At 42.2% G+C, this 17,403-nt stretch overlaps 3 protein-coding genes across 3 annotated transcripts; 2 read left to right on the top strand and 1 right to left on the bottom strand.

Moving 5' to 3' along the window:
• Window positions 1-457: 457 nt before the first annotated feature.
• On the top strand, window positions 458-1,687 carry LOC124269446 (neuronal acetylcholine receptor subunit alpha-3-like). The gene has a single exon (XM_046704449.1). The coding sequence runs from the start codon at window positions 458-460 to the stop codon at window positions 1,685-1,687; it is 1,230 nt and encodes a 409-aa protein (XP_046560405.1).
• A 6,891-nt stretch (window positions 1,688-8,578) lies between these two features.
• On the bottom strand, window positions 8,579-9,602 carry LOC124269459. Its single transcript, XM_046704461.1, has 2 exons — window positions 9,385-9,602; window positions 8,579-8,892 (listed from the first exon to the last, which is right to left on the bottom strand). Exons 1-2 carry the CDS (start codon window positions 9,533-9,535, stop codon window positions 8,609-8,611), a joined length of 435 nt encoding a protein of 144 aa, XP_046560417.1. The 5' UTR covers window positions 9,536-9,602; the 3' UTR covers window positions 8,579-8,608.
• A 1,424-nt stretch (window positions 9,603-11,026) lies between these two features.
• LOC124269445 lies at window positions 11,027-12,583 on the top strand. Its single transcript, XM_046704448.1, has one exon. It carries the CDS (start codon window positions 11,280-11,282, stop codon window positions 12,084-12,086), a length of 807 nt encoding a protein of 268 aa, XP_046560404.1. The 5' UTR covers window positions 11,027-11,279; the 3' UTR covers window positions 12,087-12,583.
• Window positions 12,584-17,403: the final 4,820 nt, after the last annotated feature.

The following is a 17,403-nucleotide window of genomic DNA, read 5'->3' as shown; positions in this document are numbered from 1 at the left end:
ACAGTATTTAAGAGATATATTGTTTCACGAAGACAATACCATAACTTTGTACCTTAGAACTTATAGAAGGCACAATGTTAAAAATTCAAAACGTATTGAGTATTGGTAATTCAGGTAAGGATTATTCTATTCTTTATAACCGTCAATATTGATTTGTAAACAATTCCATTAATTCAGTTTCGTGAGAATAAGCATTGTGCGCGGATAATGAGGTCCCATTAGTGCTTGAATATCGGTCTAATTGTGAGCATACCTTCCTGAATGACAAAAGCCAAAGCGTTTGAGGGATGTAATATTCTCTGTGGCGATTAAATAGTTTGGCTATCTGTCTAATCATCCACCAAGACTGAACAAATTGGTCTCACGTGCGTGGTGGTTCTTCAACGGAAGATGTAGAGCGTATTAAATAAATAGCTCCTGATCAGTGCCTCATTACCATCACAGGCGACAAAGGGAGATGAAGCTCCTGCATGTACTGGTGCTGTTGGCCCTGTGTAGAGCTGCAGCAGGCAGTATTGAGGGGATGAAGAGACTGTACAGCGACCTGTTTGGAAACTACAGCACTAACATCCGACCAGTATACAACCAGAGTCAACATGTTGACGTTCACAGCAGATTCAACTTGGTGGCGATAACAGAAGTAGACCAGGTCAGACAGATCCTCCACAGCAACGTGTGGATGAATATAACATGGCGGGACGAGTTTCTCACCTGGAAACCTGAGGATTATAGCGGCATAAAGTTTATGCACCCTCCACTGACTGACATATGGAGACCGAAACTCATCGTACCAGTGTCTCTTGAGGATCGGGATGTCTTCAAAGACGACACATCCTCCCTTACGGTTTACAGCGACGGCAGAGTAGCTTGGTTTCCTGGGGCAAACTTTGCAACTGGCTGCAAGTTTGATCTGACTTTATTTCCATTTGATGTTCAGACATGCCAGTTCCAGTTTCTACCTGTCAGCTATTTTTCAAATGAGCTGAAGATGATTTCATCGCTGGTTAGTGCCAACACCCAAGGGTACACAGAAAATGGAGAATGGAGTATTGCAGCTTCCAGAGCATACATTAATGAAAGAACTTTCGTAGATTCCACCCGCTCTTTCCTTTACGTTGACATTGACCTTGAAAGGCGACCGATGTTCTTTGTCCTCAATGTAATAATACCTGTGGTTGTGCTTTCATTTCTCAACATATTCGTCTTCTCACTTCCGTGTGACTGTGGCGAGAAGGTGTCGTATGCCATCACATGCCTTCTCTCTCTGACTGTATTCATGAGCATCGTGAGTGGACTACTTCCTAAATCATCCGACAACATCCCAATGGTCACATTGTATCTAACGTGTCTCCTCGGTATCAGCGTTCTGTCCGTGGTCGCCACCATCCTCATCGTCATGAAAGATCCTGCGAAGGTCAAAAAGGAAAACCCGCAATCGCCATTGTTTGTGATACCAAGTGTTTGCTCCTCTCAATTTCCAGGAAGTAGACGCAGGGTTATGGACCAAGTCCATCTGGATTCTAAAACCGATGATTCGGCTGGAAATGCGAGTCCAACTGGAAAGATTCTGGAAGGTCAAAGTAGTTCTGGTGGATACTGTGTAACTGCTGATTCTCTGTGTTTGGTTATATTCACAATTCTCTGGATGGTTGTGTCTATGGGATTCCTCATCCAGATAACACAATAAAGGAATCTTCTCATGACTTTCTGCCAATATAGTAAAGCCTTAAACTACCTGTAACTGTTGTACTAAAGTAACATTCAAGAATATCCTGCTGGATCATCATATACTGAACGAAGCTATTCACTTTTGATATTCTCTCTGGATTTGAAAAAATAACTGCAATGAAAAGTTACTATTGCACACTTGGATCAGTGGATATTAACATCATACGAAGATGTCAGAACAGCATGTTTCATGTCCTAATGCGGGGCAGGGGTCAAACAACATCACAAACTTTCGGTATGCCCATCGTGAACAACGAGGAGCGCAGTCGTATATCGACGACGCTTAGTGACTATGCAATGGGCATGGAAGCCTGAGGAAGGGCTTACTATATTTTATGGGATCCACGAACGTTATCGTGGGGATTTGGTATGGTGTAAACATCGCTACATTTCATCCCTCACATGCTCTTTAAGGGTGAGATCCAGAATATTACCAGGCCGAGACAAAACTTAAACATTGTGCGGTTGACGAAAAGCAATAGTAACCCAGACCTGTCAAAACGGGCATTATCCGGTAGGAATGTCAATAATTTGCCATAGGATTGCTACTGGTCCGGAAATCGGATCACTCTTGTCCACACCACGTGTGAAGACACGTTGACGTTCGTCATTAAAGGAAATGTTAAAAACGGACACTTCTGTAGAAACAACGTCCACCACAACCGAGGCTGACAGTCATGATGTCGGCACAGCTATTAGCAATTTTCTCAATGATGTTGCGTCAGGATAGGTCGTATGCCCGACGACGTAGTCGTAGCCCGTACTGACGTAAATGGTTCCTGACTGCGTTGCGGTAGATACGCTGAAGTCCTATGATGGTCTGAGTAGTGGTCACTGCAGTCTGGAACCTTGGCCGGAGATGGGCTACCCGTATTCCTCTTTCTTGGCGTTGTGACGTGTGGACGTCCTGCACGTGGACGACCGACAACGTCATTATTGTTTTGTAAACTTTTGTACAGTGACACAACCACCTGACGTTGGGACATCCAGTGGTGAGTCTTGGAATGATGTGGTTCATTACCCGTGCAACTTTTAGAACGTTCAAACATGAATCAATTCACCTTCGTAAAACGACGGCAGTTTTAGACATTCATGAGCTCCACCCAATTTATCGAGCTGCATATGCACAAATGTGTTTTAGACTTGCCCATTCAGAATGTAGCACGTGCAAATGTTAGATACCTTTTACTAATTACTGTGGTTACATCTGTATTTGTGAACACGTAGTTTCAATATATTCTACTGGAATAAAGTCGCTGTGAATTATATCATGTCATGCCATTATTTAATGCCAAAACATAATAACATGATGTGTGGTGTTTTACTTAATCACGGTTTAACTCTTGACAGGATAATATCGAAATATGTACTATTAGACACTAGGCATCGTGGCACGCCTTTGAAGAGATTGTCTGAAGTCAATTCACAAATTCAGTATCTTGTGTGTCCACCATTCTGATTCTGAGCTTAAATTTCTCTCCATTTCATCCCAAGCATGCTCGATAGGGGACAGGTCCGGAGAAACAGCTGGCCATGTGAGTACCAAATTGTTCTGTCACAACACGGGCGACATGTGGACGGGCATTATCTTGCTGAAGCGTGAAATTACGTCTCTGTCCTTGAATGAACGGTTCCACATGAGGCCCAATGATTTCTTCCCTGTATCGCAGATTGCCATTGACAATGACAAGTTGTGCCCGAACATGACATGTGATGCCTCCCCAAACTGACAGTCTGGAATCGATTCTTTTGATTGGTCAGCCGAATGTGGTTGTCTTGCTGACGTGACGTCCCGCGTGGATGGCAGGTCCGAAGCAAATCTCTCGTGATCCCATTTTGTTGAAAAATGTATCCATAGAGATGAGGTCTTGTTTCGTTGCACACTACAATGTCTGGCCACTTCATTTTGGGCCAGTCCAGTTTCCAGCAAATGTCTGTAAGCCGTGGCATAACGTACATGCAGTTTAGGTTCAAATCCACGTGTTTTCCACAAGATTCAGAGGCTATAGAATAACGAACCGTTCTTCAATTATTAATAATAATAATTGATTTATAGAGCGCCTATTTCCAAAAGATATTGCTCAATGGCGCTCGAAATAGAACAGATTGTAGACTATGTCTACGGAAAAGAGAGTTTGAAAAGATGAGTTTTGAGGGCAGTTTTGAAAGCGTCAGCAGATTCTATTTCTTTTAGGGCGAGTAGTAGAATGTTCCAGAGATAGGGGGCTGCAGCAGAGAACGCTCTTGATCCCATGGCTGTTTTCACGTGAGGCTGTGCAAGCAGTAGGGAGTTTGACGAGCGGAGCAATTGGCTTGGAACATGGAGATGAATGAGGCTTTTAAGATATTGTGTAAGAAGAAGTTTGTATTGAATTCTGCTTGATACAGGAAGCCAGCAAAGAGTTTGGAGGATAGGTGTCACAGTTTGGTAGCGTGGTGCACGGGCAACAACACGGGCGGCTGAATTCTGAATCCGTTGGAGTTGTGAAAGGAGCTGTTGAGGAATGTTGTAATAGAGGGAGTTGCAGTAATCAAGTTTAGAGAGAACAAGGCCGGTCGTTAGAAGCTGGGCGGTGTTGAAGCCTAAGAGGGTTCGGATCTTGCTGATATTGAAGATATGGTAGAAGCATCCTTTGCTGAGTGATTTGATTTGATTTTCTAATGACATTGTTGATTGAAAGATGACACCAAGATTTTTTGCAGAGTCGGACTGTGCGATAACATCTTGTCTTATTTCAAGAGATATACTGTCAGGCACTTTGGAAAGTTGATGCCTTGATCCGTGGTCAAGAACTCAGGTGTGTGATCTTCAGGTGTCTAAAAGCATGCAAAAAATAAGTAATTTCATTGTGCACAAGATACATGTGCCACGCGCTATACGTGACAGCAAATGTGATCCAAAGTGCCTTGCTGCATGTTTATTTAGGGTTATATTTATACTTTTCAAATAACGTTTATACAATTTTATGTTTTGCACTGTTACTTTTTACTTATATATAATAGCAAGGAATTCCACAGCTATTTTAAGCGTGCCAAGGTCGTTGGACAGAATCTGAAATTTGATCATGAGGTTGATTTTGGTGATGGCGATGTACTGCTGGACGGTACAGCGATGGGAGTAAATCAGGTGAAGTTATTCACTAAGTCTGCCCAGAGTCGGTCTTTTGTGGAGAAGCTTTCTGAGAAGCTATTGCATCGTGTGTACATGCAGAATAGCAATCCAACCGACTCCTTCGCCTGCATGAAGTCGGCTGGTCTTAAATGTGAAACGGCGGGCTTCCCTTTTGCTGCTCAGGACCAGTCACTTCCCACTCGTAATCGCCAAAATGTGATCCTTAAAGAAAATATCAATATGAAATGTTGACTTTGCAATGAATTTCAGAGACTGTCCAGCACCTTGTCAGTGGATGCACTTCCTTGGCACAAACACCATACCTTAAACGACATGATGGCATTGCTCGTTGTTTTTACTACCGTCTCCGCCATGCCTCTGGCTTTGACTCCGAGGTTCATCCATGGTACGACCCTGAACATGTCCAGGGCGTCATGGGAAATGCTGCTTTCAAACTTCTGTGGAATAGGCCCATATACAGTCCCATAAGAATTCCAGCCAACAAACCTGATCTTGTCCTTTTTGATAAAGATGAATATATACTGAACATCATTGAAAACGCACCACTTATAAAAGTTCAGATTATTAAAAGCCCGTGTAAGGAATTGATATTTTTTGAGTGGATAATAACAGATGGACGACTGACAAAAACAACAACACAGGAAATACGCTCATTCATTGAAATGTTTCACAGTCAGAAAGGATCAAACACACGTGGGGTCATATCGAAAAGTCAATATCGCGTGTGACCGCCATTTGCATTGACACATGCAGTTCAACGTCTCCTCATTGAGTCAATAAGCGTCCGAATAGAGTTCTTGAGGATGGCATTCCACTTCTGCAGTAGTACAGCCTCACGTTCCCGGATGTTTCGCATCTGTTGTTGCCGCGAAAGACTTTGACCAATTTCGTCCCACAAGTGCTCCATGGGGGAAACATCTGGCGACTGTGCTGGCGATTGAATAACCTGGATGTGTTGCTGGGCCAGATACTGCATGGAAAGTCTTGTTGTGTGTGCCCGTGCGTTGTCCTATTGAAAAGTATGGACATCTTGGTGGTGATTGAAGACAGATACGATGTCATTCTGAAGAATCTGCTCACGGTAATAAAGGGCATTAACTCTCCCTTGACAGACATGAAGGCAGTCCTGTGATTGTAATTTATTCCACCCTAGACCATGACACTCCCACCACCCAAAGGTCTGTCTGAACCACACAGTCATCAGCATAACGCTCACCACGTCTACGCGAAACACGTAATCGGCCGTCAGCATTACGTAGATGAAGACGTGACTCGTCAGTGACTACCACACCATGCCATTGTTGTAACCTTTACTGAAAATGCCTGTCCCCTTTGACAGCAATGTGATTGGCAAGACTCAGGAAAAGCATGCTAAATATGCGAACCTCGCCTTTGAAATGTCTCGCTGGCATCCCAAGTACACTGTCGTCAGTATCCCCATTGTTCCTTACTTCCGGATGCGCACGCACAGGAATAGGACGTGTCTGTAACGCGCTACCGCTCGGCCCGCGGATAATGTTCAATCCAAGCCATCTATGACGATTAAACGAAGTTAATTATGATGGAATAGATCTGTGTAACACAAGAAACGCCACGGGTAACAAAGAAGCACTTTTGGAGACTCGACGAGGAATATTATGTGAGTAAAACTTGAAAAACTTATGTGTACCATGCCACCAAAAACGCGAGCCGAAGAAATGGAAGAAATTGTTCTTAAATCAGAACAGAGATTGCCTTCACTGATTACTGATGTTAGAAAAGAACTAGAACAATCCACGAATGACATTAAAAAGGTTGTGGCAAGGGTCAACGAGATTGAGAATTCTATCACGATTCAGCAAGATGAAGTTAACGAACTGCGTCAAGAAGTGTCGGTTTGAAAGCAAAGTTTGACTGAACATGCAGACGAGTTTGAGATAAAGTTAATTCATAAGGAAATTCATGATAGAAAACCCAACCTTTTGATTTATGGTTTGAAGACGGAACCGCAAGAAAATACTGAAAGAGTGCTACGGAACTTTCTTGTTACAACGTTAAACTTCTCGGAGCAACGCGTGGACAACATGTTCTTCAAAACAGGTCACCATTTACCCAGAAAGCCGTTTGAGAATGACCCCACTCCGAATGCACCCCCGTCTATAATCGCGACCTTCCTGTACACGCCCGACATGGAAGCGGTGTTGGATGCGGGTAAAACACTTCGAGGTAAGGGTGTCTCTGTGCGGACAGATCTCCCTCCTAAACTTAAAAAAGAGAGGGCTATCTTGTATCAAAAATGCCGCGAACTCTACTGTAAAGACACGCGATACACAAGGGTGAGATTAGTTGACGTAGCTCATGTTATTGAAACAAGGGACCCCCGGGAACCGAACTCACGTTGGAAAGTGTTCACCCAATAATATCCACAGAAGTAAACATCGCATACTCACCATACTGTTGACTCCAGTTCACGAAATCTACTACACCTAATCTCTGCAACTGTGTGTGTTAATTCTCAAAGAATCATCTAGATTAACTTGATGCTTTGATATGTGTGATCAGCAATATCTTCTCACTATTTGAGGTGATGTGCGTACAACATAAGCAACGATCCTGAAAGCAGTCTACTAAAACAGTTGATCACAGTCCCAGTGTTACCAGCACCATGAAGATTGTAAATATTGACGGTAACTTGCCAGGACAATTGATCTGTGATTCTGCTTCTACAGGGTATATATTAACACTGTTTATTTGATATGTTGGACTGTCTTATATAAGAGCAACTGAACAGTGTTCTCAGGATCACGAAATGAACGTGCTTCAGCTAACTCCACGTCCGGCACGTGCTACGGGCGTGGCGTCAACCGTAAATTAGATTTAACATTGAGTGAGGTGAGGTGAGGTGAAATTGGGTTTAACGTCATGCTTGAGAATATTTCGCTCATATGACGACGTGCATGCGTGTGTATGTGTATGTGCGGCTGCTTGTACTAGCACAGACTTAAGCTGGTTTTATAGTGCTAGCCCACTGAGATACCAAGCCGCAGTGAAGCATGAATACCCCACTCAGACACATTATACTGCCTCCGAGCCGACCAGTCCTTGTTGTACCCATTTATGCCGAACGCCAGGCTGGGACCAACAAGTACCATATTTTAACGTCTTTTGGTATGACGCGGTCTGGGATCGAACCCGCGACCTTCCGCTCTCCGGGCGGACGCTCTAACCACTACACCACGGAGGCGGTCCTTTAACAATGAGTGGATACTTTAACTGCACTTAGTATTCGAAATGGAGCAGCTTTTTTCTTGTGTTCAGTTTAAGAAGGCAAACTTTTGTTTCGATAAAGCAAGTTTTTTTTTGCTCGTATTTGTTATAGATCGTAACATGCGATATATTTTTTTTTTAATTCTCAAAGAACCATCCAGAGCAACCTGATGCTTTAATATGTGTGGTCAGCAATATGTTGTCTGTACATGAGGTGGTATGTGTAACATAAACAATGATCAAGCAGTTGATCACAGTACCAATGTTACCAGCACTTTGATGATTGTACACATTGACAGTAACTTACCTGGACAATTGTTTTGTTATTCCTTTTGTATCGAGAGGGTATACATTAACACTGTTTAAAGCATAGCTTCTTTGTTTGTGTCCGTGCTTTAACTAACCAAAAGGAGAGTTAAAGAACGGACGGAACTACTTTAAAAAAACAACAAACATGCCTTTTCTCACACTTTATTCGGGGATTACAAAATGAACCCGAAATCACTTATTCACGACTACATTCAGTGAAATGTGAACATGATCAGTCGCAGTAGTTGTGCGACTGACACTGGTCACAGAACCAGCATCGGCCTTTGGTTCCGCTTTCAATCTCTTTCCTTGAATGACGTCACTGACAGCTGCTTCCTGTTCAGTGCTGCTCCGTTTATATTTCCTCACTGCATTGCTCCTGTTGTCGGTTGTCTTGGCAATTAGCTGCTCGTCAACTCCAGATTGATACAATCTCGTGGCGCACGTCGCACGGAGGGAATGGTTGCTGTAGAATCCTGCAAAGAAACATTGTTATCGCTTAGTGCATTCGAACTGAAAATACTTCTTAGCTGCTACTTTACAAATACCAGGAAAACCACGTGGCTTGTCAACTATTGCATTTTAAGAATTATGAACCACATACGTGTATCATCCCAAAACAAATGTACATCGTGACTTTTGTCGGTATCACTTAAAGACTACACACACCGCATTTACAAAGGCTTTTGTTAATGTTCAGTGCTATAGAATTACAGACACGCCATAACAAGGATTCAAATTCATTGCCATCTCTATTTGTTACCAAACATCAAAGGGTTTTTCTCATTTGCACTCCTTAAGGTGTGCACAGAAAGGCGAACGATGCTTCCCATTTTAGTTGGGCTTCTACTACAGGCAATATGCCGACCCCCTCCCACTTTCCTTCAAAATGTTAGAGCGTTTTATCCACGAAACACTGCCTATGCAACGGTCATGAATGATGTAAATATGTAAGCTAGATAATTTACCTTGAAAGCCTGCACTTCTGCACATCCTCCCAATGGTCTGTTTGAGTGTACTTTTCCCTATTGGTTGAACACTAAACCACTGATCATCTCTTGGTTTCACAAGGGGACGTAAATACAAATCATCAGGAGCGTTCTTTGGTCGAAGAGACATGTATTGTCGGAATATTCGTACAATGCACTTGTCTGGTTCAGTCGGATTAGCACAAGCTATTACAGATTTCGGCACGACGTTAATGTCCTTCAGCCCTCTCTGAAAGCATTTACTAACTTTTTCGGAATATCTCAAGTATTCCCCCAGCTCATTCTCACCAATCTCGAGCTGATCAACAGTTAAATGACGATGTTCGTCTCCGCTCCTTAGTGCGAAATTTAAACCAAGAAGGTACACCATGGTATCAACCAAAGTGGAAGGATCCGATGAACCCAGAATACCTTTGTCCTACAGGATACGTTCATGTTCGAAAGTGATGACGTTTGCTTGTCTTGTACGCATACCAGTGCCTTTACGGGATTCCATTTTCATCACACTGTCCAACGTATTACGAAGTTCAATAAATATCTTTTCGATAACAGTTTCACAGGTCTGCCTGAATTGCCCAAATGCATTTGAAAGAACAAGATAAGTTGCCTCAATGTCTTTGGTTGGTACTCGCTTCCATCTACTTTGCGAACTTCCGACACAAACAGTAGTTCAGCTCATCGTCATTGAGCTCTTCCAGTTTATGGTTAATAACGCTTAATCTCTGTCCATGTGTATTTCCTTGTATAATATTTCGGTTTCTGTTCACCCTCCGAGTTTCAAATAAACTACACGCCCAGCGTAACGAGCTCTTCGTTCGTTCTGGAAGTTTACTTTTTAGACAAATTGGCTATTTCGTCGTCCGTCTTCGCTGTAGTAAATCGTTCCCTTGGTACAGAATTGTTCGAAGTGCTTGACGAAACATTGAAATAGTCACTTGTATCAATATTTATCAAATCTGAAGACACTTCATCACCGCTAATATCACTGCAATGTGGTAACTGATTTACCTTGTTTTGCGACAGTTCCATTGCGTCATAGCTTCTACTAATCAGTTCATCGTCACTTGAATTAAACTCATTTTGTGAAGTGAAAACACTTTGGGATGAGGGAGTTAGTTCGTCCGACTCGGTATCCGTCATGACTTCTCCCGAGCACATGTGAATGTCGAATGCTGGCGAGAAAAGCATATGCATATCGTGCTTTGCGTTTTTATGGTTCTCGTTAAGGGCCCAAATTGTTGGTCTACAAGCCACTGAATGCGTATAAAATATGATAGAGTCCGCATGAAATGCACGGTCATTTCTTACTGCTCATTTTTATAGTTCTCATTTAGGGCTCTGTTAAATGTTCAATGAGCCCCCAAATGCCTCTATTTCTTATACACATTCAGCTGTCATAAGAATCAACAAAATAGTTCCAAACGTTTTATTAAAAGTATCCGTAAATATATGATTCTAATAAAAGATTGATTCTTGATTTGTATATGCCATGCTTTAAATAGGTTAAAGCATGAGGACTTTGGTCTCTAATGGTTGAAATTGTTAGTTAGAGCACGATGAGCGAAGCTCTAACTAACAATTTCAACCATTAGAGACCAAGTCCTCGTGCTCTAACTGTTGTATAGGGGTTGAAATAGTCCTAAAATGACGTCATCATCGAACACCTGGCTGACCTCATTTCACAAGGGTGTCAATGACCTTGTACTGAGCTGACCTTGGGATAAACCACTTTCCCAGGGGTATTTTTAGACTCAAGTGGACAATATAAGGCCCTCGAACAGTCCCCATGTCATTCAGACTTCAATCGCCAGAGAGAACTCACGCATGCTCTTGACTCTATTGGTTCTGGTAGCCGTTTACCTCGAAGATAGAAAATGGAAGCCGCTCACCGTGATATCCTGAGGAGGAATCGTTGTGGTCTAGTGCAAGCTATACAGTGTGTAGAAGAGGTGGTGGACAAACTGGTACAGTTTGAAGTCCTTACCATCCTCATGAAGGCAGAGATTATCGAAAAACCACGGACGTCCTTCGATCGGGTCAGAGAACTGCTGTCCATGTTACCTAGACGGGGACCCCAAGCTTACTCTCTCTTCTGCAAAGTGTTGATGGAATGTAGGGAGACACAAGCCATGGCATTGTTGGGGCTAGAGACTGACAAGACAGAACTACAGGATCCCCGTTGTCATTTACATCTGGGGGACAACGTCTTTGTGACGGCCAAGACATGGGATGGTGTACTGAACATTCATGTGAGGAAGTACGAAGTGTACCCGACTGGCAAGGCCTACCCAACCAAGCGAGGCATCGTGCTTACCTTGAAACACTGGTTAGAAATACCAAGTGTATTTATACAGTTGATGGAAGCTGTCGGTGAAGGAAGAAATCAAGCCTATGTTCACATAGGGGTTAACGTGTATGCCAGTTTGGATCCAAATGGTAGCGTGGATCTACGACAGTGGGAGAAAAATGAACAACTGGGAGTGGTACCTACGGCTAAGGGTATCATGTTGTCCCCAGACCAGTGGAAGAAATTGAGAGACTGTTATGATGTCATGCCAGACTTTGTGCCAGAACTAAAGGACATGGTTCCCTGTATGACACAAGAAGATCACCAGAATCAAATGGGATACCTCCAGTGTTCCTTCTGCAACCCTAATGACTATGAATGTTGGAGTAACTGACTATTCTTCTATGGTTACAAGTCACCATTCAGCAACTTTTATCCAGCTGTGTTTACTTTGGATGGTGTTACATTTATTTGTGTGGAACAGTGTTACATGTACTCTAAAGCATTGTACTTTGGAGATTTGGACAGGGCAACATGTATTTTCCAAGAGACTTCGCCAGCAAAGCAAAAGCATCTTGGGAGATGTGTGAAAGGCTTCACCCAGAAGGCGTGGGACACTGTCTGTCTTAATGTGATGACTAAGGCTGTAATGGCTAAATTTTCTCAGAACAGTGACTTGAAACACGTATTGATTCAATCCTACCCTAAGCGGTTAGCTGAAGCCAGCCCCTTTGATAAAAGATGGGGCATAGGAATTGATGTATCCCATCCTGATATTGACAAACCCTGGAAATGGCCGGGGGAAAACAAGTTGGGAAAAACGTTAATGCACGTCCGTGAAAAGTTGTTGCTGTTGTAAATGTTGTTCTTCATGTAAATAAAATTCTTGTATTGTACTTTTGTCTTGGGTTTTGCTTAAATAGCATGATGCATGTGAGTGATGTACAGTTGTGTTTGAGATGGCACCTTGGGAAGACTACTTGAATAGGATCTATTATGATCCAGAACATCCTGGTAGTTATGCTGGACCCAAAAAATTGTACGATGCCGTGAAAGCAGAGGGTCAGTTTAAAATTGGTTTACATCGAATCAAGAAATGGCTCAAAGGGCAGGAGAACTATACTATGACTCATCAAGTCAGAAGAACGTTTCCAAGAGGGCACTATGTGGTGGAAGGTTTAGACAGTCATTGGCAGTCCGATCTCATGGACATGGTTTCACTGGCAAAGTACAATGATGGGGTCAAATACCTCTTAGTCATCATAGATTTATTTTCACGTTATTTGTGGGTACTTCCACTCATGTCTACAAAGGGTCAAGAAGTAGTGAAAGCATTGACCAACTTATGGAAAACCAACACCCGAAAACCTAAACTTTTTCAATCTGACATGGGTTCAGAATTTAAGAATCAGTGGGTAAAAGCCTTTTTGAAAAAACACAAGATAACCCAGCTATTTACACTGAATGAAACCAAGGCTCCTTATGCTGAGAGAGTGATTAAAACCATTAAAATGAGACTGTACCGATACATGTTGAAACACTTTAAGTACAGATATGTGGATATCTTACCAGATGTAGTCAAGAGTTACAACCATACCAAACACAGAATGTTAGGACAGTCTCCTGCGAGTGTGACTGAGAAAAATGAAAATGAAGTGAGACTCTCTCAGTATTTGATTAAACCCCAAAAAATGAAACAGAGTAAAAAGAAGTTCACCTTCAAGGTGGGTGATAAAGTCAGAGTGAGTCATCTAAAGAGAACGTTTGACAGAGAGTATCAAGAGAAATGGTCTGGCGAAATCTTTACAGTAAGAAGAAGATACTGGTCACAAGACAATGACATGTACAAGCTGAAAGATTGGGGTGGCGATCCCATCGAAGGTGCTTTTTATTCATCAGAGCTACAAGCAGTGGTTGAAGACCCTGATCAGGAGTATAGAATTCAAGACATTGTCAAAAGGAGGACCAGAAATAAACAAAAAGAAGTCTTAGTGAAATGGCTTCATTGGCCGAAAAAGTACAGTAGTTGGATCCCTGAGGTCAGTGTAAAGGATTATGAGAAGGTATAAATAGAAATGAAACCAAAGATGGACTCATTTTGGTATGGAAGACACCATAGAGGCACAACCTCTCTCACGCAGTAGGTCTGGTGAAAGTTGGACATTACTAGGTCGAAAAGTAGCCAAAACAGAAACAGTCTTTTTCTCTCAAATCATCATTATTTACATCGTAGTCATTACGTGTATTGTTAATTTGTCCTTAGACCGAGGAAACACCAACCTTTGGACCGCACTTCTCAGTTCTAGTTTGGGATATCTCCTCCCAAACCCCAAGATTAAATCTAAACATGGATAAATATTTGACAGTACGGATAGTAAGTAGACCTTTTATCCTGATAATAAACCCTATCAGTTTAATGTCAACTTGAATAAACCCCTTCACTTGGACAACCATTGGCTCGTAGGACTGACTGACATTACCTTATGTAACTGGACTGCTAAAGAGAAATCAGAATATCGGGATATCTACATCTGTTCATCCCTCTGTGACACCTCCCATGTGGGTGATTCGGAGTTACCTGTGTTGAGATATGTTTGTCTGATTGGAAACAAAAGAGAACGGACATTCGTTTTTCCTCAGTGCCATTATGTACCCGTCAAACTGAAAGATGTACAGAATGTAGACCTCTATATAAAGGACAGGAACGGTGATTTAGCTTCATTTATCACGGGACCAGTGATAGTGACACTTCATCTGAAACCACTGCCCGAGAGTCAGTATTCGTTCTGAACAAGACAATGAACAGGAGATACTGGAGACCCTATTTGGACGATCCTAAGAAATGGACCAAATATTACTATTTGCAGGCTAAAGGATATCCCAATCCCTTTAATAACGTGGATGATTATGTGATCTATTATGAGAAACAAGGGGTCAAGATAGACCTACCCCATTCTACAGACAAGTTTGCTCTCACGTCTCCCACCCAGCAAGTGGTTCAACAGGCTAAGGCACGTATGAAGAAAACACATCAACAAGGTAAAGGGGTCACAAGGAAAACAAAGAAGAAAAACACGAAAACCAAACAGAAGAAAAACACGAAAACCAAACAGAAGAAGATGAGGAGAGGAAAAACAAATAATAAAAATAATAGAAGTCCAGATAACCTGGACAAACTGACGAAAAGAAGAAAATAAACTCATCCATATATAAGTGGTACTCTAACACAAAATCTGCCAGTCTAGCAGAAGCTGTTGTACAGTGCACACGCTTTCCTACCAGGCTCCATTTTGTGATCATCATCATGTCTTGCGATAACCTATCAGCCCCTTTCAAATCGAGCTCTATCAGTGAGCTGGATGTGTTTACCCGACCTTCCTTTATGACTGGGATAGATAAAATGTATTTTTTTGGAAATGAGACCGACTTCTCAAATCACCACCGATAGCAGCCCTGTTGAATTCAACATTAGTGGTCAGAATATGGATTATACAGACTTGAAACGAACCACCCTGCATGTGACAGCGAAAATTATGCACACAGATGGCACACCTCTGGTACAGGAGGAACATGTTGGTCCAGCGAACCTATGGCTACAATCCTTGTGGTCTCAAGTAGACATCACCCTAAATGGAAAACTGGTGACCTCAGCCACCCATCTCTATCCATATAAAAGCTATTTGAAACTTCTTATGAGAACAGGGACCACAGGGGAAGAAGCTTACTGTACCAGTCAACTTTTCTACAGGGACGTTGAGGATGTCAACAGTACTAATTCATATAGTGGGACCAATGGAGGACTGATTTCAAGAGGTTCTCATACAGAGCTCAGCAAGTCAGTTGACATGTGTGGACCTCTCTACGAAGATGTCATGGAATGTGACAAGTTTCTCATCAATGGAGTCAATATGCAAATTAAACTCTATCCTAGTAAACCTGAGTTTAATATCATCAGTGGTGTGAGCAATAAGAAATTCAAGATTATACTGGAAGATGTCTATCTCCGACTTTGTAAGATACGACCCACCGCTTCTATCATCACAGGACATGCTCACATCTTGGCCACAGAAAATGCAGTGTACCCCTACATCAAAACAGATCTCCGAGTAGCCTCCATCCCTCAAGGACAACTCAGTTTTACTTGGGACCAAATATTTCAGAACTGTTGTCCAAACAAAGTGGTGATATGTCTCCTATCCTCAAAAGCACTGAATGGTGACTATGAGCAGAACCCCTTCTTCTTTCAACTTTTGATCTAACCACTGTAGGACTGTATGTCAATGGCGAATCTCTTCCAGCACAACCTCTTAAAATCACAGATGGACACATTGTACCGGCCTTCCAAGGTCTCTTTGACCCCAGACACCCTTCTTCAACCCCCAACATGACGAGAGATATGTTCAATAAAGGGTATGCCCTGTTCCAGTTCACCCTGGAACCCTACTATGGACGAGAATTTCTGGATCAGATAAAACGTGGGAACATATGTCTACAAATTCAGTTCAGTAAACCCCTTCCTGAAACAGTGAGCTGTCTCGTGTATGCTGAAGAACCACAGCTGTTGAAGGTGGATCAGGCCCGCAACATTCTGATAGAATCATCATCATGAATATTCACACTAAATGTAGAGAATATATATAGCTGTATGTCCATCACTATATGTTTCCCCTTAAGGGATCTCGATGTAACCTGTTACCTGTCCAGTTATTAGCCTAGTGATATTGTACTTTAAAAATAAACATAAAAAACACTGAAATTGCGCTAGCCCACAGAAGTCCCCTATCGGAGAAGGACGGTTGGGAGGTATGGCACTGTGTTCTGTTATGAAAACAACAAGATATACAATTTCATTTGTTTAATAGCTCCGTTCATATTAGTAGAACTATAGGTTAGGAGCAAACCATAGTCCACTTTACAAACACACATACATAAATTCATAAAGAAATCCATTTAAATGTCTGTTTAGGCTTCTTGTTTTTCCTCTGTTGAACTGGTATTCCCGGAGGTTTAGACCTCAGTGTCATTTCTGGTGCTTTGGAAATCATGTCCACTTCCAGCCGTTGTCTGTTGCCAATTAGTCCTTGAGGCACATTGATGTCTTTTAAGGCCTGATAGAACTCAGTCAGTCCCTTGGGTTGAAAACGTTTATACAGATACTGGGAGTCCTTGAGTAAGTCTGCAATATGACTCCCTTGAATGACTTGACCCTGGTAGATGAGTACACCTTTCCGATTCCATGACAGTCTTTGGTCGGGATCATTTTGTATGTGTCTCAATAAAGCAGCACCTCTCTGTCTGTAAGGTTTGGGCAGCACGCTCAGAATCAAGTCTGCATCCATGGGTTCTGATTCATCATCAATGGTGGTAGGATGATTCTCATCTGATGACGTATCCATTTTCCCACCACTCAGTGGATTCACATGATATTTCAAGAGCCGTTTATATCTATCCATAGGAATGAGCACCTGTTTTTGGATATGCTCCATTACAATGCCTTCAATAAAGGCCCAACAACCTTCAACACTAAACTAATAATAGCCACACTCTTTGACAGTAATTGTTTTTTCTGTGTTTTAGATCCTGTTTTATTACCAAGAAAACGTAACACTTTTCTGTGTTTTCTCAGTGCGTTCAAATTATGCTTTGACAGAGGTACATCTGAATGTAACAGATTATAAATAATCTCTGTCAAGGCTGTTAATTGTTCATCA

The sequence above is a fragment of the Haliotis rubra genome, unplaced genomic scaffold, assembly GCF_003918875.1.
Source record: "Haliotis rubra isolate DU_JTF1 unplaced genomic scaffold, ASM391887v1 Scf145, whole genome shotgun sequence".
NCBI lineage: Eukaryota > Metazoa > Mollusca > Gastropoda > Lepetellida > Haliotidae > Haliotis > Haliotis rubra.
This window is presented reverse-complemented; position numbering and strand designations above follow the sequence as displayed.

What these genes read in the sequence shown, in the direction of transcription:
- LOC124269446 (XM_046704449.1), top strand. Translation starts at nt 458, where the DNA reads ATGAAGCTCCTGCATGTACTGGTGCTGTTGGCCCTGTGTAGAGCTGCA.
- LOC124269459 (XM_046704461.1), bottom strand. Translation starts at nt 9,535, where the DNA reads ATGTCTCTTCGACCAAAGAACGCTCCTGATGATTTGTATTTACGTCCC. An exon ending in CAGAAGTGCAGGCTTTCAAG is followed by an intron (nt 8,893 to 9,384) that starts GTAAATTATCTA and finishes GTTTCTTTGCAG; the next exon opens with GATTCTACAGCAACCATTCC.
- LOC124269445 (XM_046704448.1), top strand. Translation starts at nt 11,280, where the DNA reads ATGGAAGCCGCTCACCGTGATATCCTGAGGAGGAATCGTTGTGGTCTA.